Below are 23,407 nucleotides of genomic sequence, written 5' to 3'. Positions count from 1 at the left end.
CTCCCTTCCCAACTCTCATGCCCTCATCTCGAGACCCCTGCCCCTGGTTTCAAAGACAAGAATACTTTCAGAAGGCACAGCCTCTCTGTGGGCCTTCACAGAGGCCCTTCTCCTCCCTGGTCAGGTGAGCACAGAGATGGGCCTGGCTGTAGGGACAGTAGGTGGCGGTGAACGGGAAATGCAGATATGGGATGAGAACCCCAGAAAAGGAAAGCACAAGGCGGGGCTCCCCCAGAGAAGCCCTCGAGTCTGGACTCCAGGCTTAGCATGCTTCCCTTGCGAAGGGGTCCGCATATCCAGGCCCCAGCTAATGAGGATGGTAATGAACGTGCCTGGCCTGTGCCGAGTCCTTTACCGAGTCCTCACAGCCGCCCGGTGGTGTCGGTGTCGTCCCATCCCACAGACGTGGTGACTGCAGCTTAGGCCCGTGATCACGCAGCTGGCGGGCCGATTCCGGTGCTGCCCTCTTCCCACGGCACTACGTTGCACGTTTGGTCCGCCGTGTGGACCAGCGTCCCGAACTGGAGTCCATGGGAGAGGCGAGAAATGCTGTGTATTCCCCCGTCCCCACGGCCCTTCTTCCTTTTGTTCTTCGGCTTTTCTCATTTTGAACTTGTCTCTATAAACTGCTCTAAGCAGCCACCGAAGAGGGAGGGTTTCTGAACGTACTCTTGCTGAGCCCAGAGGGCTGTTGGTGGCTGCCCGGGGCTCTGACCCTCTGGAAATCCCCCAGGTGGCTCCGGGCTCAGAACAGCGGTTCTGAGAGTGGCCAGAGCCGCCTCTGACCCTGGTGCCCCAGCCCAGCACCCCCCCCCCCCCGCCCCCAGTTAAAAGGCTCCTTCCGGGGGGGTGGACTGTGACAGGTGAGTCTGGATGGACAGCCAGTGCCGGACCAAGGCCGTTAGCAGGCCTGCTTCCTGAGCAGCGTGCTGGCTCTCCGCAGCAAGCTCCATGGCTCCCGAAAAGCCGCGGGGGGGGGGGGGGGGGGGCAGTTCTTCATCAGACCCGTGGCCAAACGGCCTATCTTGCCCAAGATGAGGGCAGGAAGGGGGCTGGCAGAGCTGAGGGCTGGCGGCTTGGGGCATCTTTAGGCTTTGCGATAAAGCGGCCACCAGCGGAACGTGGTGGGGGGGGGGGTCTGCAGGGGAGTGGGCCCACGGAACGGGACGCCCCCACCGCAGGCTGTCCGGTCACGGGCCGGGAGCCAGGGGTGAGAGGCAGGGTCTCCGTCCCTTGGAAACTGTGCGTCGCCTGTCGCCTCCAGCCGCTCCCCCTCCAGGGATTCCAGCTGCCGTCTGGCTGTGAGTACCGGCCAGCAGGCGACTCCGCTGACGGCTTTCTCTTCCTTCAGGTCATCCAGGAGGTGAGTGGCCTGCCTGCAGAAGGAGCACCCGAGGGAAATCAGTACACCCCAGACGCCCAGCGCCTGAGCGGCCCGAAAGTAAGCCTCTGTCCTGCCTGGAGGAGAGTGCCGTCCTGTTTCTCCTCCGTGAACGTTACAAGCATGAAACAGACCTTTGCTTTCGCACCTCAGCCCCATGAGTGGGAAACGTACGATGCTGGGATAAGGGCAGTGGTTCCCAGGTTGGCAGGAAAACTGAGGAAGTTGATACAAACCCGAAATGTTTTCTTGCTTGGGCGCAGGAAGCCGATTGGAACAAAGGTCAGCGTGCCCTCCATTCTTAATCAGGGAAATTCGTGGTATGAGGCCCTTGTTTTGCACTTACTTTCAGTAGAGCTTCCGGGCTGGGAGAACCGTCCTGGGTTGATTCCAGCCAGAGGGGCTCCGTTGCTCATTCGCACAGAGCTGTGGGGCCCCAGTTTAAGGGCCAAGTGCTGGCTGAGGGGAGGGCCATCGCCTGAGGCTTCCCATTCCGTGTCCCCAAGAATCTGCAGGTAGGTGCCCCGGAGCCTGGGTATGCACAGAGCGGCGTCGCTGGGTCTCACCCTGGGCGGCCCTGCCCCGGCAGGGGAGAGAGCAGAGGGTACGTGGATGGCTCGAGTAGGGAGGAGGCGCTCCGTTCATCGGGAAGGCACTGGCCATTCCTCATGGAGTAACCCGGTCACGTATGTCAGTCCTCGAGCCACCGCCTGAGGCCAGTCCCGTTGGTTGGGAGATCCTCAGCTTGTTACCCAGGGGTCTGGAGGAAGTGGTTCTCTGGGAGAACCTTGGTTGGAATATTCTGAGTGCTTCACATTCTAACAGCAGCGGCGGCCAGCACACCCTTCTGGAAAGTCTCTAGTCCCCTAGCAGCCCCAGGGCTGTAGATGGGGATGTTATCCCTCTTGAAACACATGCACCGCAGGGCCCAGAGAGGCTTGTAAGTCAAGCACCAGGCCTGGATGGAGAGCGTTCCAGCCAGGGTTCAAATCGTGGTCTGAACTTGTGCAGGCAAGCTGGCCCTTCTCTGAAGCCTGATGTGTTAGTGATGTGTTAGTGGCACAGTCCCTTCTTTTTTTTTTTTTTTTTAGTTTTTTTGAGAGTGAGAGAGTGAGCAGGGGAAGAGCAGAGAGGGAGAGAGAGAGAGAATTCCAAACAGGCTCCACACTGTCAGCACGGGGCCCGATGTGGGGCTTGAACTCACGAACCACGAGATCATGACCTGAGCCGAAGTCGGACGCTCAACGGACTGAGGCACCCGGGCGCCCCCGCACAGTCAGTTCTTAAAAGCCTTGCTCATGCTCCTGTCTGGATAGTTCCCAGCCTGACAGCAGGCTTCGGCCGGGACGTCAACTCTGATGCCCCAGAGCTGGCCACCTGCCTTTCACGCTGGCTACGGGGCCGCTGTTGCATCAGGTCGAATAGCATTTTGAGAACTTGTAAACTTGAATGTGTGGTGGCCTTGAAGTAGAGGAGGGTCTCTGGGATGGGGCAGCGAAAGGGAAGGTGAAGGCATGTCCCCCAGAAGGCCCAAGGGAAGTGTGGCCAGTGTCCCATCGGTGACCCAGACTCCACAGGAACCTCTAGCCGACACCCAAAAGCTATCTATTGGTTTCCCTTAAACCGTGATCCCTGAGGTTACCGTTCCCAGACAAGATGGCTCACCTGTCTCCCTCTTTTCCACAGCCAGATGTAACGGAGAAGTACGGGTCGGCCCCGGAATATGGGAGCTCCGTAGATGGCCACCCTGAGGTCCCGGAGGCCAAAGATGGTAACAACGCTTGTAGCCCTCAGCCGAGCCCTGGGAGGGGGGATGGGACCCCACGCCGTGAGACGTGGCTGTGTGGCTCAACCCTAACGGGTTGGGACAGCTGCTGCCAACGTGCCTCCAGCTTATAAACTGCCTGGAAATAACACAGCTGACAAATCCGGGAAAAAGAGAGAGACGACCTCGTTGAGGTCACGTTTTATGAATTTGCTGGGGTTGGAATAGTCTTGTATGTCTTCTCGTTTGCTAACCCCGGACCCAATCTCTCTGAGCCAAGAGTCCGCAGAGATTCTCGAGGGCTGACATGTTCTGTGAGAGGAGCTGGGGGGGGCCCCTCATGAATGTGCGATTCTAGGGGCACCTGACTTTGGGCCGTTGCATCCTGGTTTGGGGGGCAGGCGCGCGTGTGCGTGCAAACACGTGTGTGCCCGAATGCAGGGAGGGGCAGAGGGAGCGGGAACGGGTCTGGTCTTCTTTCTGTCTTTCATCGGGACGCCTCGGTGGGCTGTGTGCCGTGCTGATGGGTTTCTCTCTCATCTTGACAGTCAAGAAGAAATGTTCTACTGGCCTCAAACTGAGCAACCTAATGAATCTGGGCAGGAAGAAGTCTACCTCGCTGGAGCCTCCGGACAGGTCCCTCGAGACATCCAGTAAGAACCGTAGCCGAAGGCCGCTGTCACGGCACAGGCAGAGATTTTCGGTCTTGCTTTAAACCTTTCTGGGCGATGGCGAACCTGTCGCTCCTGGCTTCTGTTTACCTTTGCTGCAGGCCGTTCCTTATGCCTGACCAGACTCTGTCTTTGCTGCAGTGCTGGGTCCTTTGCAGAAGTGCTGGTAATTGATTGCTGTCTCCCCAGTGCTCTTTTTATTTGATCAGTATCGAAGGAGCGTGGCAAGCAGGGCTAGGGGAAGGGGACCGGGCAGGGGGAGGACACAGCCCTGACGACTCACGGAGCAGGAGTGATGGTGGCTTCGTACCCCTAAACCACACGCTGTGTCATTGTCATAGCTGTAAGGACTCAGGGAAAGAACCTCTCCCACTCCAAGATCAGGCCCGAGCCCTGAAGGTCGGGCAGGAGCTAAACAGGGTGAGGTGGCATCCTTGGGCACGAGCAAGGATTCTGAGATGGGGACAGTGAGACCCATTAAGGGAGAGACAGAAGGGTACAGAGGATGTTATGGGTGCTGCTAGGCTCATAGACGTCATCTCTCCTCCCCTCTCAGCCTTGAGGAAACTGAGGCCTTTCCCAGAAAACATCCTGGCCTCTGTCCTGGCTCCCAACCTGGGACTCCTTGCGATCACTCCGGAGCCTGAAGGCCATTATGATCCACCCTTAGGCCTTTTCCTCTTCCTCATGGAACCCATGTCCCAGCCCTGGGCTCCTTTCCTGAGTCCCAGTTGAGTTGTGGTTTTTGAGGCTGGCAGAGTAGACGGGTGGGGCAGGAAATAAGCAGAGGGGCCCTCACCTTTGGAGCTTCTTGTTTCTCTGGCCAGGGCACCGGGTAGTGGCCCAGCTCTGCAGCCCCTGCAGCCTCAGGGGGCACAGTGTTTGGCCCAAAAGCCTGGTCTCACTGAGCCACTGGGAGATGTGACTGGATTATTGCTGGAAGTCCCTTCAGCAGGGAAGCATGCTCCTGTCCCCTGTGGCTAGGGAAGGGTGCCAGAGCACATAGCTGTTCTCTTCCTCAAGATGTGGCATCTGGGCTCCCTGCTCTCTTGACCCAGAGTTCTCTGTGGTCCAGAGAACTGTGATAGACAAGTGGGGGCACCGCCTGGATGAGCCAGAATTCCTAGGGCTTGGCCTTGGGTTCCTCTACTTTGCAGGTGTCCTTGTGGCTATGTCCACGTGGCCTTGAGGGACTCATGATCCCCACTGTATGCCCCGCACTGGGTGGGCCGGAGGGCGGCCAGGCTCCGTGACCTGCTGCGTGGCTTAGTTCGGCCCAGTTAGGGCTCAGAACAGCTTCCAATCCTCTAGAATGGAGGAGGTATCCGCTTTGTAAGCCGGTCCCTCTGGGAAGGTGAGCAGCCCAGAGAGAGGTCCACGGGCTGTGCAGGGGGTCCTGAGGACTGGATTTTACTCATCTCTATAGCCCCGGGGACAAGGCCGTGCTTGGCCCATGGTGTCAGCTCCGTATATGTCCAAGTGGAAGGCAGGGGGAAGGCGTGTCCTCGGGAAGCGGAACCCAATACTTGCAACCATTTGAGAACAATAAAGGATTGCATGACGGATGCACCCCAGCGCTGGCCGCCTCTGCTGGCCCACGGAGAGAGGGGCTCCCTGGTGGGGAGGCCACAGGGCACGCGCCCGGGGCGCTGGAGGTGAAGGTGGCAGAGTTCGTGCCCTTGAGAAGCCCAGGGTCCGCTTGGGGAGGCTGACGCGGAAACAGGTTTCACTGCTCTGGGATCCAGGGGTTCTGAAGGCCTCGCAGAGAGTGCAGGACCGGGGCAGGGCCCAGCAAGGCCAGCCGCACTGGGGAGGATGAGAAGGGAGGAGGACTTGGCAGCCGAGGCCCAGTGATGGAAAGGTTGTCCGTCGGGGATGGTGACGGAACTAGGGCTGTGGAGGTCAGCGCGTGCCGGCACCTGCAGCGAGGCGGCCCTGGCCGGGGACCTTCCTGCACGTGGCCTAAGTGACCAGAGGCGGTGTGGAGGGCGGCTGCCAGTGGGGGTAGGAGGGTGAGGGGGCCCCGTCCTGTACACCCGCACCGCCCGCCTGCTCTAGTCAACGACACGGCTCGCTGCCCTCGGGACAGACCTATTGCGAGGTGCGACAGGTCTTGGAACTGAGGTTCTGGGGGAGCTTCTAGGAGGCCCAGAGGTGGTGGCAGCTACGGACACCCTTGTCCCCTCCGGCAGGCTACCTGAACGTGCTGGTCAACAGCCAGTGGAAGTCCCGCTGGTGCTCCGTCAGGGACAGTCACCTGCACTTCTACCTGGACCGGAACCGGAGCAAGGTGGCCCAGCAGCCCGTCAGCCTGCTGGGCTGTGAGGTGGTCCCAGACCCGAGCCCCGACCACCTCTACTCCTTCCGCATCCTGCACCACGGCGAGGAGCTGGCCAAGCTCGAGGTACCACTGGCCCGCGGGGGCGGGCGATGGGGTGTGGGGCTCCAGGCTGTTTGCTGTGCTCTGCGGACCGTCATCCTGTTCGGAGATGCAGCCTAGCCCTGCGTTATTTTTACTCCCTTGCATTTTACTTCTTTGCGCTTAAAAAAAAAAAACAAAAAAATTGTCTACTCCCTTTCTGACCTCAGAGTGGTTGTGTTATAGGAAAGGGACAATGAGTTACTTCCTGCCCTGAGGGCAGGAGGAGTATTTATAACTCCCTGAGCTGCTTGAAAAACCTTCTGGGGATTCGCAGTGGGTTTGGTTTGCGTATCACCAGATGGGGCCCCGTACATAGAGGGGACGATTGTTAGGGCTTATCTGGGGCAAGAACGAGGTTTGTGATACCTTTTCTCCCACTCCCCACCCTCTGTGTGATGTGCTGTTACATTTATAAAAATAAGAGGTGACCTCATGCCTTGCACTGAGCAGGGGCAGGTCCGAGCCAGACTTCTTAACACGCAAAGAAACATCCCGTGGTTCACCCCTGGTCACCTAGTCCTTTACGCCGGGGTCTTCATCCAGATTGTGCTCCAATACTGCCCTCTGGTGGCTAAAAGCTCCGCCGGTTGTTTCCCAGGGACAAGCGTGTCTGTATCCACCCGTCTGTCCTGTTGACGGGTATCTACTCAGTACAGTTACATCGTGAACAAGACAGGCTGTCACAGAACTTGGATTCTAGCGTGAGACTGGGGTGTTATTCAACGAATTACCCAGTGGATTACTTACAGTTGCTGGAAAGCCGTGGTGGGGGGTGCTGTGATGTGTGCAGAAGCCTGCATGTGGGGGGAGGCCGGGGTTGGGAGGCTGGGAGGGAGGGAGGGTTGACCCTCAGAGGTACAACCACTGGCATACAAAGGGAGGCCCTGAACAAAAGGGTTCAGGGGAGGGTGGCGGGCTCAGATTCAGATTTCGAGATGCCCCCTCCAGCTGCTGGGTCGGGGAAGGACGGAAGGGGAAGGCAAGAAGCAATGTTGGCATTTTAAAAGATACCCAGTGTACATATTTGATTAGAATGCATTGTCCCCTGGGGGGAAAAAAAAAAAAAACAGGCTCCAACTTCACCGGGATTTATTTAGTTATTTATTAGAGCCAGCTGACCTGGTATAAAGAAAGGTATTTAAGAGAACCTTTCTTGGAAGACTGTAGTGAAACTGGAAATGAAATTCGAATTTTGTTATGTCTTAGGGATTCAGTCTTGTATGTGTGGATTAGGTTGACAAACCGCCGTGTGATCATTGATAAAATAGAGGTGTCGACCTTAAATGCATATGGTGTTAATCGTTCTCTCCGGGCTCCTTGGCCTTCTAGAAATACACGTGTGTGAATCACATCTGATACTCGGGACAAATGTCCACGGCGTCACTGAGGTGGCATTATCCCCAGTGGCAGGAAATGTTATTTGGACTCACAGGGATGAGAGAAGCTGGTGGCAGTGAGGGAGCATGGCCCCAGGCTCTCTCCGGGGCCCTGCCCGGCCGGGCATCGGGGCCGGGAGGGCTGGGCACCGGACGACACACTCCAGCGCTGCTCACGTGCCTCTCGGCCTCCCCCCAGGCCAAGTCGTCCGAGGAAATGGGCCACTGGCTAGGCCTCCTGCTCTCTGAGTCAGGCTCCAAGACAGACCCGGAGGAATTCACCTACGACTACGTGGATGCCGACAGGGTGTCCTGTATCGTGAGTGCGGCCAAAACCTCTCTGCTGTGAGTATTAAGGGGCCTTCTGCTTCACGCTTTCCCATTCCCAGCCACGCTTCAAGACTGGGGCCCAGACTGGCCTCCGGTGGCCCGTTCCGCCGGGCAGGGCGGCAGCTGAGGACTCAGGGTCAGCCCCGTTCTGTCCGGCAGCAGGAAGCCCCGGGCCCCGGGAGCAGCTGAGAGCTAGGAGCTGAGCCAGGCCTTGGGCCGGGGGCAGCCACGTGCCCTTGGCCTGGATGGACGCTCTCCAGCTCCTCGGGGCAGAGTCGGAGCCTCTCCTGACCGTCCCCTTTCCTTGTTGTGGATTCAGCACTTCGTCCTGGCTCCCCTGCTGGGATAGGCTCGCTCCGCAATAAGCAGGGTTCGTTCTTCTGCTTTCCAGACAAGCAGACTGGGCTCAGGGAGAAGCGGTCCCGGGTCAGGATGCCGAGGTGGCTCTGGCGGGAGCCGGCCCAGCTGCTGCAACGGGATCCGTTTTCCTGGGTACCGAGAGGGGGACGTAGCTGGCCTGGGCTGCTGTCCTAAGTCCTTTGAGATGGGTGGCTTTGGGCCACCCCGCCCTGATCTTCCCCTTGCTCTATCTTGCCGGCTCTTCCAGACTGATGCAGAGGAAGTTCTCAGAGCCAAACACTTACATCGATGGCCTGCCCAGCCAGGACCGCCAGGAGATGCTGTATGACGACGTGGAAGTGTCGGAGCTGACGGCCATGGTAAGGACACAGGCTGGGCTCTCCCCTCCTCCTCCCACCAAACCTCAGTGCCAGAGATCGGCAGGTTGTCCCTAAGACTGGCAGGTTCCCAGTCACCTGCAGTGTGCAGGAACCTAGTGCAATCGGGCCATCTTTTGTGCAGCGTACCTGGCTTGGGGACTGGTCCAGCTAACATAGCTGGTCAACCACGCCGGTCAGTATGAGGGGTGGGACGTGTGGCGTCGGGATCAGGAGCAGCGACACCATTAACCGCTGAGGCCCACACTGATGGTGAATAGTCATAGTGACAGCAGGTTCCAGTTCCTGGGCATTGAACTCTGTGCAGTGCTAAGGGCTTCTGCGGATTCTGTCACTGAATCCTAACCGCCTGGTCAGAGGCACCGCTAGTCCCTTTCTCTACAGAAAGCAGATTCAGGAGCAGTAGGTACTATGTCCTGGGTCTCCCACCTCCTGAACAGCAAATCCAGGGCTCAAACCCTGGCCTTGTAAGTCCAGCTCAGTGGAAACTTCCCCAGGAGGCTGGTCTCTGTGAACTCAGCGCGGGGCAGGGACAGGGACAGGAGGCGGGTCCGGTGCCCCCTCCACAGCCCGGGGAGCAGAGGCCATGGTGAAAGCCACCTGTCTCTCCTCTGCAGGTGGAAATGCTCGAAGCCGCCCCTGTGACAGACGCTCTGACCGAGCCCCCGCCGGACCGAGTATACCTGGACCTCACACCTGTCAAGTCCTTTCTGCACAGCCCCAGCAGTGCGCAGACCCGGGCCCACTCCCCACTGCCATCCCACCAGGACCCCCCAGCCGAGGCTCTCCCTGCAGACCCGGGCCCTGCCCCAGATGAGCCCCTCGGAGAGCCTCCAGAGAACCCCAAGCTGCAGGTAAGGCTGTCCTCTAGCAGGTGGGCCGGCCTCGCCTTCGCGGCCCCTGGGCCGGCTGAGCCGTGTTCGCCTTCTCCCAAAGCAGACGCGGCAGGAGAGTCTGGAGTCTGAAGAGCCTTCCGTGAGACTCACGACAGTCAAAATCCAGACCGAACAGCAGAAGATCTCCTTCCCATCGAGCTGCCCCGACACTACGGCCGTCCCCCCAGCGGGGGCCAGCCTGCCTGTGAAGGACAAGCTGAGGGTGACCACTGCAGGTGCCTGTGCTAGATTAGCGTGGAATGTTCTGGAAGTGGCTTGCAGAAGTTAGTCCAGTTCCTTCCCTTTCAGACGAGGAAGGAGAGGTTCAGAGAGGTGAAGGGACTTGCCCAAAGTCACACAGCAAAGAAAGCGTGGGCCCAATTTTCTTGTCTGTCCCTGCCGGTCCGGGTTGTGTCTGAGCCTGCACAGTGGGTTGGGCTGGCCCTTGTGTCCCAGCCTGGCTGACCTGGGGGTTCTCCTCTGTGGGTCTGTAGAGATCAAACTGGGCAAGAATAGGACAGAAGCCGAGGTGAAGCGGTACACAGAGGAGAAGGAGAGGCTCGAGAAGAAGAAGGAAGAAATCCGGGGGCACCTGGCTCAGCTCCGGAAAGAGAAACGGGAGCTGAGAGAGACCCTGTTAAAATGCACAGGTAAGGGGCCTCCCAGGTGGAGGGGTGTGGGCTTCCCGGGGGAAGAATCTGGATCTGTGCACCGGGCCTGCGGGCCCGTGAGCCTTCGCCACATCGGTGTTTGGTGCAGGTGGGTGCTCCCCTGCCAGGTCCTTCCCCCATCCTGTCTGAAGTGTTGCTATTCTGTACAGAGACCCTCTGATCTGCCGTCAACAGGACCAGGAGGTAGTGGAAAAAACCGGTGGGAGGAGGAAATCTCTAAAAACTACATATTTAGGCCGCCATGTTTTGTTTTCACTGAAAGCACATTCTGTCCTGGGGTGCCCAGGTGGATCAGTCAGTTAAGTGACCGGCTGTATGTCATGACCTCACAGTTTTTGAGTTCGAGCCCCGTGTCAGACTCTGTGCTGACAGCTCAGAGCCTGGAGCCTGTTTCGGATTCTGTGTCTCCCTCTCTCTCTGCCCCTCCCCGCTTGTGCTCTGTCTCGCTCTCAGGAATAGCCATTAAAAAAAGTTCCCTCTTGTAATGGAGTGCCAAAGCCTCTGGCTGAGGTGTAGGCCAGCCAACGGGAGTCCCAGGTCACCTTTCCTGTGTTAACCACACCCGCACCGCGGCACCCATCATGTCCAGGCTTGATCTCTTTAGTTCTTTATTCCATTTTTTGAGAGAAAGAGCCGGCGAGCAGGGGAGGGAGACAGAGGATTGGGAAGCAGGCGCTGGGCTGAGCGGGCGGAACCCGACGTGGGGTGTGAACTCAGAAACCGTGAGATCGTTACCTGAGCCGGAGTCAGACGCTTAGCCCCCCAGGCGCCCCAGACTTTGTTTCCTTACAGTGAACACACACTTAAGACACTTGCCAGGAAATCTCCTCGTAGAGGATTTTCTAGATCCTCCTCCCACCAGTCAGCAGTCATTTCCTAGAAACTTGCCTTTTATAGGACCTTTCCGAAGCACTTACGTCATTTTCATAGAGTCCATCTTTGTGCTTATTTGCTATTTAAATTGCAGACTTGCACCAACCAACACAACTGGCCTGAGCAGGTCTGGGGACAAACCCAGAGACTCCTGGGAAGCTTAGCATGTGACTGTGCCCCCATGACCCTCCTCCACCAAAGTCATCCACTGTCTTTGTTCTAGAATAGTGTTACTGAGCTACAACTCACAGAGCATACAGTGGACCCATTTACAGTGTACAAGTCAGTGATTTTTAGTATCTGTACAGATCTGTACATTTTTACCACCCACACTCATTAGCAGTCACTCCCCCCCAACCCTCCCATCCCTAGGCAGCCCCTAATCTATCAATTTGCACTACTGGTTTCAAAGGTCCAGTGGTCTTGGCTGCCAGCGCACAGGGGTAAGGAGACAGTAGCTGGCTTTCCTACGAGCTGGGACGTGCGCTAACAAGCGTGACCAGAGGCGCACTGGCCACAGTCCTTGTAAACCTAGAGAGCAAGCCGGGCTGGGGGTGCAGAACCGGGGATCCCCCGCCCTTTCTCTTCTAGGGGGATTTTCTGGGTAGGAGAAAACTTTTACTGTATTCTCCTGGCAAGTAAGCCCTGAAGATCTTAGGCTAGTAAGTCACAGACCTGAAGAAAGTAATTCTCAAAATAGCGATACTGACTGCTAACGAGGACTCCGGTTCCAAAAACATCTTTAACATTTTGTCAGCTTTTTCTCCGTGAATTTTTTCTTAAACAGTGGCCCCTGTGACTGCTTGTCCTCTGACAAGGGCTGACAGGTGGCCACTTACCCTAGACCTGGAAACAGGGCCAAGTTATTACAGTGGCTGCTGGCTCAGGACTCTCTATTGAACACACATGGCACCGTCGTTCCCCCTGGCGGTGAGCTCCTGGGCCAGCATTTCTTGGTGCTGCCGCACCAATCTGAGAACTCTAGGGTGACAATAAAACAGGACTGAGAAAGTAGCAGGGCTGGGGACCACCACTCCGTTCGGCTTAGAGAAGCCCTGAGTGCCAGCAGGATTGAGGGGACTGTGTGGGGCAGGTGGGAACAGCACAGGCATCCTCCAAGAGTCAGTAATAAAGCTGCTCTCTCCCTCCCTGGGCAGTGGCTATAACAGTAGGGGCCCTCAGTTTTGATACCTGCTAAGAACCTACCAGAAGGGACCTTGGCCTGACTTATGCCCTATTATGAAGGCAGAGCTCTCTGCCCCCCAGAGCTTTTCCCAGCCTCTGCGGAATGCTCACGCAGGCCCCAACCCTGAGTGGTGGAGCCAGAACTGTGGGCCACATCCACCGGGGTTCCGTCTCCACTGGGGTTCTGTCCCCTGAAGCCGGATAAATTCTCTGCAGACAAGGGAGTCCTGGCCAGCCTGGAGCAGAAGCTGAAGGAAATCGACGAGGAGTGCAGGGTCGAGGAGAGCAGGCGTGTGGACCTCGAGCTCAACATCGTGGAGGTGAAGGACAACCTGAAGAAGGCGGAGGCCGGGCCCGTGACGCTGGGCACCACTGTGGACACCACCCACCTGGAGAACGTGAGCCCCCGGGTGAGCGGCGGGGTTCCTCTCGGCCGCCTGCACGACCTCTGCAGCCGGGGCTGGGGGAGGCGGGTCACGTGCCCCGCCCTTGGCTCAGGCCTCGCTCTCCTCTCGCCACCACAGCCCAAGGCTGCCACCCCCACCCCTGCCCCAGACTGCACCCCGGTCAACTCTGCCACCGCGCTCAAGAACAGGCCTCTTTCAGTCATGGTCACGGGCAAAGGCACGGTCCTCCAGAAAGCGAAGGTAAGCGGCGGTCACGCCCAGCCTCCTGCGGGGCCACCGTGGACAGCAGAACTGTCACTAAGGCGGGGTCCCTCGTCTGCCTAGGGTAGCACGTCCCCCGCTTTGGGCGCCAGCTCTGAGCCCTCGGCTCTCACGCAGGGGCTGAGGCTTCCTTGTGCCTTTGGCTCCGTCTTTGGCCCTGAGCAACCAGAAAGGCGCGGGCACTCGGTCCAAACGTTCTTACCGGTCACAGCCTGAGGACCCTTGATCCTGCAACTGTCCACCCATTGGTTATCCAGTAGATTCCAGGGTGATAGCCTGAGTTCAGAGACAAGCTGTGACGGGCGAGTTTCCAAGTCAGAAAGTCAGTGATTCTTAAAGGCCTTCTGCCACTAAAACTGAAGGGACAGGTGATAGGCTTTGCCTAAAGCCCCCCAGCCAGCTGGTGGCCAAGGGCTTGGTAAGGTGTAAGCAAGGACAGAGTGCCCTTGCTGGGTTTCTCCCTGAGGGCTAAAGTGTTAGCAGTCTCTTCTGCCTATGAAAGAACATGCCCCGAGCTGCCTTTGTTGGTGGCAAACTCAGTTCCTTATTTCTGTCCTGATTACCTGCCAGAGAGATTCGGGGGCACATGCACCGATGACTAACTCCTAAATCCACATGAGCACGTGAGGCTCTGCTCCCTCACTCCCAGCATGCTCCGCTGTGCCACAGTCTCCGAATCTCTTAACGCGTGCCCCAAACTGTGAACAGACAACAATTACCGTCTCCAATGCCTCTAAGCTTCAAAAAAAATACTTCTTACCCTCTGTAGCAACCTCCATATACACAGAACAATGTTAACTAACTCTCTTCTTTGGCGGGGGGGCGGGTGGTGGTGCTGGTATTTGCCACCCTAGGAATGGGAGAAGAAAGGAACAAGTTAGGAAACGAGTTTCATCTAAAGACTTTTCCTGCCATCGTGGACCTTGGTGACAATCCTGCTTCATTAAAGTCTTTGTTCAGAAGAAAAAAGGACTATGGTACTACAGGTGGAGAACACTGACTAAGAGGAGGCTCTGTCTTCAGAGCCAAAGGAAATAATATATAACAACAAAAAGAGGGCTTCTCTGGAGACCTAAGTCTACTGAGTGGAAACAATCCATTGTTGTATTCAGGTGTATTCTGTGTTTCTTCTTTGAAGTTTTCATCAACTGCTGTATCAAGCTTTGTAAGTAGCGAAAAGCTTCTGATGGTGAGACTTTGGTGGGAAAGAAATCAAGGTACCAGGACCCTGGTCGTGGGGCTTTGGTGACCGAGAAGACCTGCACTCTGGACTGTCACCTCTCATCCAAGTGTCTTCTCTCCAACATTAGCAAGTCCTACTCAGTCTTCCGTGGTTTTGAACAGCCTCAATACCACCTGTGTAAAGCCATCCATGACATGCTTTTTGAAAAAACAGGAACAGGGGAGAATATTTGGGACCAAGCTGAGGTGAGGTCCCCACTAAGTTCAGGACTTTTTTTTTTTCCCCCAGCCTCAAGCAGGCCTGAATCAATTGCTTTTAAATAAAATTTTAAGTGATGCTGTATTATATAGGGGGAAAAAATGTTTAAAATCCTGTAATTTAGAACAGCGCAAAGTGTCTTTTTGAGATTTGAAAGTATCTTTTTGAGATCGGACTTTTTACGTTACCATAGGAGAAAAGATGACCCAGCGTTTACAGATTCCGTCCTGTGGCCAGGCCATTTTTAAGGGAAAAGTTATTTAAGTTCTGCATAATGTCCAGGCCCCTTCCGTGAAGAAGGTGGTGAATTTTGTTTCGGGGTGACTCTCTCTCCTCTTAAAATGGGCAGTGCTGTTCTTCTGTGTCTTCTCTTCTGATGCGTCTGTTGTTAACAAAGATTGAAACGTTTCATCTGTCATTTCGGCCTCGTTTCGGGGGCGGGGTGGGGGGCAGTGATCAATCAGAGTTCTCTAACACTGGTTCCTGAGAACTAAAATTCTTCTGATTTCTACGGTCTTTCTAATCCCAGGGCATTTATTTTCTTTGTGCTATATACGCTTGGTGCCCTTTACCAAGTGATGAGTTCGATTTTTTTTTTTTTTTTTTAATAAAACGTTAATTGTATTTTGGGTTTTTCCTTGTTATTTCACGGAATTATTTGGGGCAGTGCCTGGTGACTTCTGCCTCAAGGGGGCAACGTCTTGGTTATTTACCTACTAGACTTGAAAATACGTCCAGTAAAAACTGGTGGCAGTGTGATCCCAGCGTCAGTAAGGCTGAAAAGGATTTTCGCAGTGTAACTGTGTACAGAACGCAAAGGAAACCTGTGTGATCGGTTTCTGCAGATACATGACCGAAAATCAATACGCCCGGAAGTTAAACACACTCCTAAATCATTCTTGGGGCAAAGAAACGGACCGATACTTGGAAGGTTGCCTAAGGAGCGAAAAGTTCCATGCGTGAATGCGCTTATTTCAAAAAGGACAAAATCTGGCTCGTTGAAATCACTAATAAAAAGACAACATAAAAGGCCCTTAAGTTTCAGGACTATGTCTTTTCCGTTTTATAAAGTTTTAGCGTAGTTCTGATACCAAAAATCCAACACAAATCACCAAAGAAAAACCAAATCTCATTTTGGGGGACAAAAATGAAAAAAACCCTGAATATTGGCAAGTGAAATTCAACAGTGTTTAAAGAATCATGCAGCATGACCGGGTCATGTTTATCCACGGAAGCAACGGTGGTTCAACGATTAAAACTATACTAATGGGCCATTTATGATATGAACAGATTAAATGTGAAAAAGAACATCATCTCAAAGGAAACAGAAGAGCATACCACAAATCTCAATACTCCTAATAAACACTCTTAGTAATCCAGGAATAGCAAGAAGTATTCCTAACCTGATAAAGTAATCCACAAAAATAACACATCATGATGGGAGATTGTTTCGGGTCCAGAAACAGATACCACTACTCTTTAAAACATTATTCTGGACGTCCCTAGACAATGCAAAACGACATGCCAAAGTACTAGCACAAATATCAAAAGGAATAAATAAGACTGATTATTTACAAGTACCTTTCTAGAAAAGCAAATTAACAACAGGAGTAGAGTGTCTAGCAAGGTGGCTGCAATCAGGATCATTCAGAAAATAAAATTTATGACCTATTTGCACTGTTTTAATTTTTCCAAGGAGAACATTTTTTTTTTTATGTTCTATTTTTAAGAGACAGAGGGTGAGCGGGGGGAGGGGCAGAGAGAGAGGGAGACACAGAATCCGAGGCAGGAGCCAGGCTCTGAGCTGTCAGCACAGAGCCCGATGCAGGGTTCGAACCCACGAACTGCAAGGTCATGACCTGAGCTAAAGTCAGACATTTAACCAACTGAGCCACTAGCTTCAAGTTTTTTTTTATTTAAATTCTAGTTAGTTAGGGATGACTGAGTGGCTCAGGAGGTTAAGTGTCTGACTTCGGCTCACATCATGATCTCACAGCTTGTGAGTTCGAGCCCCACGTCGGGCTCTGTGCTGACAGCTCGGAGCCTGGAGCCTGCTTCAGATTCTGTGTCTTCCTCTCTCTCTGCCCCTCCCCTGCTCACTGTGTGTGTGTGTGTCTGTCTCTCAAAATGAATAAACGTTAAATTAAAAAAAAAATCTAGTTAGTTAAAAAAGGCCAGTTTCTTTTAAAAGAAAGAAAAAGTCTTGGCTGGTTAGGCAATAAGATAGGAATTCTCTCTGCCACTATTGGGATGCTGAGAGGGTTGAACTATTCAATGGTACCTTCCCTAGAAAAGGAAAAAAAAAAAAAAAAGGCTCAAGGTCTGGGATCTAAAAATAGAAGCAGTGTTTTAATGTGTAAGTCTGTGGGTTTTTTTTTTTTAAGTCCAAGCAATTCAAATGGGATGTCCAAATATCAGCCCTGACCCAAAGAGCCTACACTGTAAAATGATTAAACTTGCTGTTGAAGACTGTGGGTTCATGTAAGTTCTCAGACATCACCCATCGGCACCTGCCAGGTGGACATCCCTGCTCTGATGTCACCTGCCCAGGCTAAAGTAGTAACAGGAGTGAAAATATCCTTGAACACAAATGACTGTCATGAAGGTGCTTGGTACCCTGGACCTTTCATTTGAAATGTCTAAGGATACCCTCAGGTGGCCTCTTCAAGTACTTTAGGTCAAAGCAGCCTTGAATATTTGCATGTAAAACATTTACATTATTTACATTAAAAAGAAAAAGTATCTGGATATCTGGATGTAGGTCACAGCTCCACAAAGGTTTCTACTGAAAACCCAAAGCGAAAGGACCACAACCAAGGGGAAGGACTGATTCCTAAATACTGCAGGGGTAAGTACCTAGTTTGCCAGAAAACACTCCAACTAAAAAGCCTTTTTGCCACACGGGTCCTGTTAAGTAACCAACATCATATCTTGAGACATTCCTTTAGCGAGAAGCAAAGCCACTTAGATAACATAAGATCGATGCTTAAAAAACGCCAACACCCTCTAGTTTTCTTTATACTGTATTTGTTTAAGAATTCCAATCCTCTTTGTCCTAAAAAAAAAAAAAAAAAAAAAGCAAGCAATAAACACCCCCCAAGTAGCCCCCCTACATAATCTCTCGAGGAAGCCCCCCCAAAGGGAATGTAGCCCAGGACCTGGGACATCTTCACCTGGCCCCTCCCCCATAGTCAAACAAGTTGGTTAGTGGTCACGTTCCAGTCCCGAGCCTTTTTTAGGTCTTTGCCACGCACAGATCCAGGCACCAGAAGAAGTCACAAATGCCACACAAGCCCCTTGTCGAACCGAAAGCAAACGCACTAGGAAATCTTTGGGAAAAGAGGTGTGAAAAGGTCCACACTTTTTCCATCTCGAAACGCCGTGCCTTCAGTGGTCCAAACACCACTCTAGTCCGCGCCTCCTCCTATCACCGTTCCCAACGACATCCTATTTAGCATCTGGTGAGGGCCAAGGTTGCTTCAAACAGGCCATCAGGAGTCTCCACGCTCCTTTGTTTCTCCTCAGGGGAAAGGCGGCCGACGACACGAGCTCACCGGGGCACAGCCAGGCACAGCAACCAAATACTTACATGTCAAGACTTTTCAACATCAGCATTAGTGGTGGAGTCAGGTGTCGTCGTGTCCACAAGCAGCACGGTCTGCAGCCGGGACAGCTCTTTGTGGCGGAGGCACGTGGGCGGGAGGGTTCTGCGCGGAGCCGGAGGCAGGATGCTCCACGGATGCCACGGCAGTTTCAGCGCCCGGGGTGCTCAGACCTGGGCAGTTGCTGGGAGGGGTCTCGGCGGGAGCCACGGGCCTTGGGGGCATCTCCTCTCAAGGACCCTGGGAGAGAAATGAACCTTGAGAACAGGAGGAGTGTCTGAGTCATCTTTTCAGCCAAATGGCAGCCTGTGGGGCCCTGCGTGGCTCTCCCTTCCTCCAGAGCCCGAGCCCGAGCCCGAGCCCAAGCCCACGTGCCAGATCAGAGGCCCTGTCAGCGCCCTTCAGGTCCACTCCCCGGCCTCAGACAGCCTTGCTCGGCCGGTGGCCGAAAACCCCAGACTTCCAGGGGCATCTTCTGGTCGCTGGCTCCCCTAACTTGAAATTCAAGAGCAGGAGCCACAGTGGGCCCGTAAGGCTGCCCAACATTACTCTCCGTCGGGTTGAGGCCCCTTCTCTCCTGGACAGTCACCCAGCTCTCCTCACACCACCAGTGCCGCCTCCTGTCCTCACTCTCTGCTGACGGCTGTTCCTCCCATTTCGCCGAGAGGGGAGACACGTTCAAAGAAGAACTCCCCCCAGCCTCCACCCCCCACCCTGTCCCCACCAACCCGCATCTGTGCCTGCGTCCTCTGTCTCCCAGACACCCCGCCTCCACTGCGCTCCCGGCCCAGGCCCCCCTGGGAGACCTCCCTCCCAGGATATGCTCAGCACCCACACGCTGCATGCTGCACCTGCTCCCTGTCCGTCTCCCCCGCTGGCATGGGAGCTCCGGCAGGACAGGACTGCTTGTTGACTGCCCTATTCCCTGCACCTAGAACCGCGCCCAGGGTGCAGGCGGCCCCGCTCAGCGTCTCGCGCGGGAGCGACAAACGACCGCATGAGCCCTTCTGTTGAGCGAGCGCCCTAGAACCTGCCTTCAGCGGAGTCCCCGGGGCTCAGCAGGTCTGAGGGCCACCCCCAGCTCCCACGTGCAGAGCGAGAGCCCCACTTACGTTTCCCACAGTGGGGGCCCTGCCAGCCGTCCTGGCACTCGCAGCGGTAGCTCCCGTTCTGCAGGATGCAGGTGCCCTCGTGCATGCACGGGCTGGGTTTGCAGAGGTTGACGGGCCGCTTGGCTTCTAGAAGGGAGAACGTGCCCAGCAGGCCCAGCCCAGGTCAGCCCCAAGGCCCTCGACTCCAAGGAAGCCCAGAACAGAGGTGAGGCCCCTGGAGTAGAGCAGCGGCTTGGAGGTTGGCACGTGGTTGGTGCCCCACACGGCTTGGCTAGGTCACAGACCCGGCGTCCACACAGCCTTCCTTCCCTGCTGCATATGGTGTCTCTCTCTCTCTCTCTCTCAAACATGCTGTGCACATAGCAGTGTTTACCATTATTATCACGGACACACTTTTAAAACAGCAGGAAGGAGGTCACTGGCAAAAGGAGGCCCTGGGGTCAGGCTGGCCTGGCCGTGTTTGTTCCCCGCTCTGTCATTCACTACCTAGGTCGGTGTCAACCCGGGCCCTCAGATTCCTGGGGGCATCTGCGGGTATCCTAGGGACGGCTTCTGTTCAAACGAGGTACAAAACCTCTCAAGTTGGGAGAGAGGGGTTTTTTTTGTTACTCAAATTCTCTGCACCTTAAATGTCAGATTGGGTCAGCTGCGCCTGGGGCAGGGTTTCACGCGAGCGGGGATTTAGCAGAGAAGCCAGCGCACGGAACGCGTGGGGGCAGCTGGGGGGCGCTGCCATCCTGGCGATGACGCACCCAAGGGCGCAGGCTGAGTGCCCCCAGCCCCACCCCGGAAGCGACAATGAAGGGTGTGGACTCCCCCGCTCACCTCCACATATCCATTCGATGAGTGCGTCCTGGTGGTGCCTCAGGTCTCCGTAGGTTGCCACGTGGAGCAGGGAGTCCCGGGGACCCGCGAGCCTCCGCAGCGCCTCCCTCAGCACGGGCCCCACGCCCACCACCAGGACAGAGACGCCGTTGTTCCTCAGCTTCCGGACGGGGACGGCCGCGTCCTCCGCCCCCAGCCCGCCTGTGAGCACCACCACAGCCTTGGGGACACCAGGCCGGGCGCCCCTCTGGACCGTCATCACCTTGTCATGGATGTGCAGCAAGGCTGTGCCCGCCGAGCCCACCCCGCCCAGGTAGGGGGCCTGGCTCACGGCCCGCAGCACCGCGGCGCGGGTGGCGTGGGTGTCCAGCCCGAAGGCCACGCGGACCTGGCCGCCGTAAACCACCAGGCCGACCTGCGTCACGTCGGGGTTCACGTCAAACCGGAGCGCGCAACTCCTCACGAAACTCTGCATCCGGGCGAAGTTCTCGGGCCCCACGGAGGCCGAGGCATCCAAGGCGAAGACCAGGTCCAGGGACCGCGCCTGGCAGCCTGCGGGGACAAGCAGAGTGAGCCCCGGGCCAGGCCCTGCCCAGCGGAGCCCCCTCCTCGGCACCAGGCCAGAAAGGGGGGCCGCCCTGGGTTGGGCCAGCAGTCGGCCCGCTGTAGCCGCCACCCTCCGCCCGCTCCTCGAACGTGAGGACACACGAATGCCAGGCTAGACCGCATTCCCAGACTCCCCGGCAGAGAGAGCAGAGACAGATGGCCACACCTGTCTCATGGGACGTGGTCGGAAACGACCTTGCGGTCTCCAAACCCTGTCCTCGAGAGGAAGCTGCTTCCCTCCTACTTCCCTTCTCCCCACCTCCTGCTGGCTGAGAGACAAGGACCTCAGGCCCAGAGGTGGCACAAGAGAGCCAAGCCACCTTGCTGGCCGAGGCCACACTCACCGCCTAACTGTGAGAGGAAGAAATGTCTAAATCGGCTGTAAGCCACTGGGCTCCGGGGACCCTCTGGGACAGCAATTCGCCCGCACCCTCATCCATTCCCTTCCTGGGCACCCTCCGTGTGCCATGAACTGGACTCGAGGCGCTGACAGTACCAAGTGGACAAGATGGGCCCACGCCCCGCCTCAAGGGGCTGTCTGTGGGGTGACAGACAGGAGACCCACACAGAATTACAAATTACGTGAGCAGGCTTGGGGGCCCAAACCAGGGTACTGTGAGAGGGACCAGCAGGAGCACAAAAGCAGATCGGGAGAAGTCAGGGCCTCTCTGTGAGGAGTAAGTGTGAGCTGAGGGGTGGGTGGGGTCCTGAGGCAGGGGGAGGCCCCGAGTGGCTGGACCCCCCCACCCCCACCCCGCACCGTGCTGGGGCTGCAGACAGATCTGAGGAACCAGCCACAGGGAGCTCTCAGAAGCCAGGGGAAGGAGTCTGGGTTTTCTGCCGAGTGCGGAGGGGAGCCAGTGGATCGGATTTATCGGTTTTTAAACACCACGCCAGCACAAGGAATATCTGAGAAACTGGCGGCCCGGGGAAGCCTAGGAAGGCATGATGGCCAACTATAACACAGGGTCCTGGACAGAATCCTTGGAACAAAAAAAGGCCACTAGGTAAAGACTGAGATCTGAACAAAGTATAGACCTTAGTAAATAATAATATATTTGTGGATTCATTAACTATGACAAATGCACCCCGTTTTAACGCCTCGTAAGAGGAAGCATTGTGGAGTCCTGGGACCTCACCTGGCGGCGGCCGGCTGCACAGCTTCCCCTGCAGCTCACGGGTTTGGCGGAACAGGTCATGTGGTCCGGTGTAGACCAGGACGCGCTCTGGGCTGCCTGTGATCTCCTCCAGCTCTGCCCGCACGGCCTCGGTGCCCACTCCCAGCAGGAGCAGCTCTCGGGCCCTCGCACGACGCGCCGGGCCAGCCACGTCATCCTGGGAGGGTGACTCGGTGAGCAGGACCACGACTCTGCGGGGACGGTCCTGGCCCGTCCTGGCGGCGCTCCCGAAGCCGCGCTCAGCCGCCTGCCGCAAGGCGCCGCCCGTTAGGGTGGCGCCCCCGCCGAAGGGGATGCCATCCAGGCTCCTGAGCAGGTCCGGCACGTCCTGGTACTCGCCCACGGGCACGGCCACCATCAGCTCCCCGCTGTAGCGGGCCACACCCACGCGGGCCCGGGAGTCCTCGCCCAGTGAGGCCTGCACAAACCGCTTCACGAAGGCCTTGGCCCGCAGGAAGCCGTCCAGGGTGGTGCCCGCTGAGCTGGCCAGCAGGAAGAGGACGTCGATTCTGCATTCCGGGCTCAGCTTCGGGGCTGCCGGGATCACAGCAGCCGTCAGTCACGCTATGGCCACCTGGAGCATGGAGGTCGCTGTCCCACCCGAGATGCCCAGCCACTACACCAGGCAGGAGACACCTCCCTCCCAGGAGGGAGACGGGGCAGAGAAGCAGGCGACACGGGCTGGGGCGCGTGGCACAGAGTTACACCGGCCCGCACACGGCTCTCCCTCCTGGCTCTCACTACGGGTCTCCGTCTGGCCCCTTTTTAAAACTTAAACTGTAACTTAGAACTTTCTTCCATTATGGTTAGTGCTTCTTGTGTCCCTGTGAGAAATCTTTGTCTACCTCAAATCAGGAAGATATGCCACGTTTTCTTCCAGAAACTTCACCGCTTTGTCTTTTACGTTTAGATCTACGATCCATCCGGAACTGATTTCTGTGTCTCTTAGAAGGTAGGGGGTCAAGATTGTGTTCTTCCATAGAGATCTCCAGTTGACCCAACACTACGTTTTTTAAGTTATTATTTTTTACAAGAAATAAAATATATATATAATACATATATTATATAACGTTATATATTATATAATTATATAATATTATATAATTATAATTATATAATATATAATATATTATATATTATATAATTATAATATATAATATATAATATATATAATAATATATATTATAATATAGAATATATATATTATAATATATAATATAATATATATGATATATACATTATATAATATATAATATATATTATATAATATATAATATACATTATATAATATATAATATATATCATATATATTATATAATATATAATACATTATTAATATAATTAATATATAGTTATATAAATATATAATATATAATAATGATTAATATTTTAATAATAATATATTATATATAATAAATATATATTATCAATATATTATAATATAAATATATATTTTTATATATAATAAATATATATTTTTTTTTTACAGTTTTTGTTTAATAAGCTCCTACTGTATGTCAAGCCTTGTTACAAGGCACTTTCCATCTACCTCATTTAAAATGCCCAGCAACCCTGCAGGGTAAAGCCTACTATAATTTTCATCTCATACCAGGGGTTAGGCCCTTTGCTCCTGTTCCTATGAGAGGGGAGAAGAGACTGCCCAGAACCAGGACTGAGAGTCGGACTGGC

At 54.8% G+C, this 23,407-nt stretch overlaps 2 protein-coding genes across 8 annotated transcripts in view; one reads left to right on the top strand and one right to left on the bottom strand.

The window, feature by feature from the left end:
• The window catches only part of AFAP1L2 (actin filament associated protein 1 like 2), a 98,885-nt gene extending 82,819 nt beyond the window's left edge, over positions 1-16,066 (top strand). For 3 of the 7 annotated variants that reach the window (XM_019459499.2, XM_019459496.2, XM_019459501.2), the window contains 12 exons: positions 1,352-1,441; positions 3,068-3,152; positions 3,695-3,799; positions 6,010-6,221; positions 7,815-7,960; positions 8,553-8,664; positions 9,300-9,536; positions 9,619-9,793; positions 10,052-10,207; positions 12,503-12,696; positions 12,811-12,933; positions 13,809-16,066. In XM_019459499.2, the coding sequence (XP_019315044.2) occupies positions 1,352-1,441; positions 3,068-3,152; positions 3,695-3,799; positions 6,010-6,221; positions 7,815-7,960; positions 8,553-8,664; positions 9,300-9,536; positions 9,619-9,793; positions 10,052-10,207; positions 12,503-12,696; positions 12,811-12,933; positions 13,809-13,835 (1,662 nt within the window). In that variant the 3' untranslated portion in view covers positions 13,836-16,066. The remainder of the gene's footprint in view (positions 1-1,351; positions 1,442-3,067; positions 3,153-3,694; positions 3,800-6,009; positions 6,222-7,814; positions 7,961-8,552; positions 8,665-9,299; positions 9,537-9,618; positions 9,794-10,051; positions 10,208-12,502; positions 12,697-12,810; positions 12,934-13,808) is intronic. The other 4 variants (XM_019459498.2, XM_019459502.2, XM_019459497.2 and 1 more) reach the window with 2 other exon arrangements.
• A 659-nt stretch (positions 16,067-16,725) lies between these two features.
• VWA2 (von Willebrand factor A domain containing 2) overlaps positions 16,726-23,407 on the bottom strand; it is a 45,070-nt gene continuing 38,388 nt past the window's right edge. Inside the window, 4 exon segments of the mRNA XM_019459503.2 lie at positions 16,726-18,237; positions 19,110-19,235; positions 19,935-20,486; positions 21,680-22,252. Of these exon segments, the coding sequence (XP_019315048.1) occupies positions 18,149-18,237; positions 19,110-19,235; positions 19,935-20,486; positions 21,680-22,252 (1,340 nt within the window). The 3' untranslated portion in view covers positions 16,726-18,148.

The sequence above is a fragment of the Panthera pardus genome, unplaced genomic scaffold, assembly GCF_024362965.1.
Source record: "Panthera pardus isolate Hobbes unplaced genomic scaffold, ASM2436296v1 HiC_scaffold_22, whole genome shotgun sequence".
NCBI lineage: Eukaryota > Metazoa > Chordata > Mammalia > Carnivora > Felidae > Panthera > Panthera pardus.
This window is presented reverse-complemented; position numbering and strand designations above follow the sequence as displayed.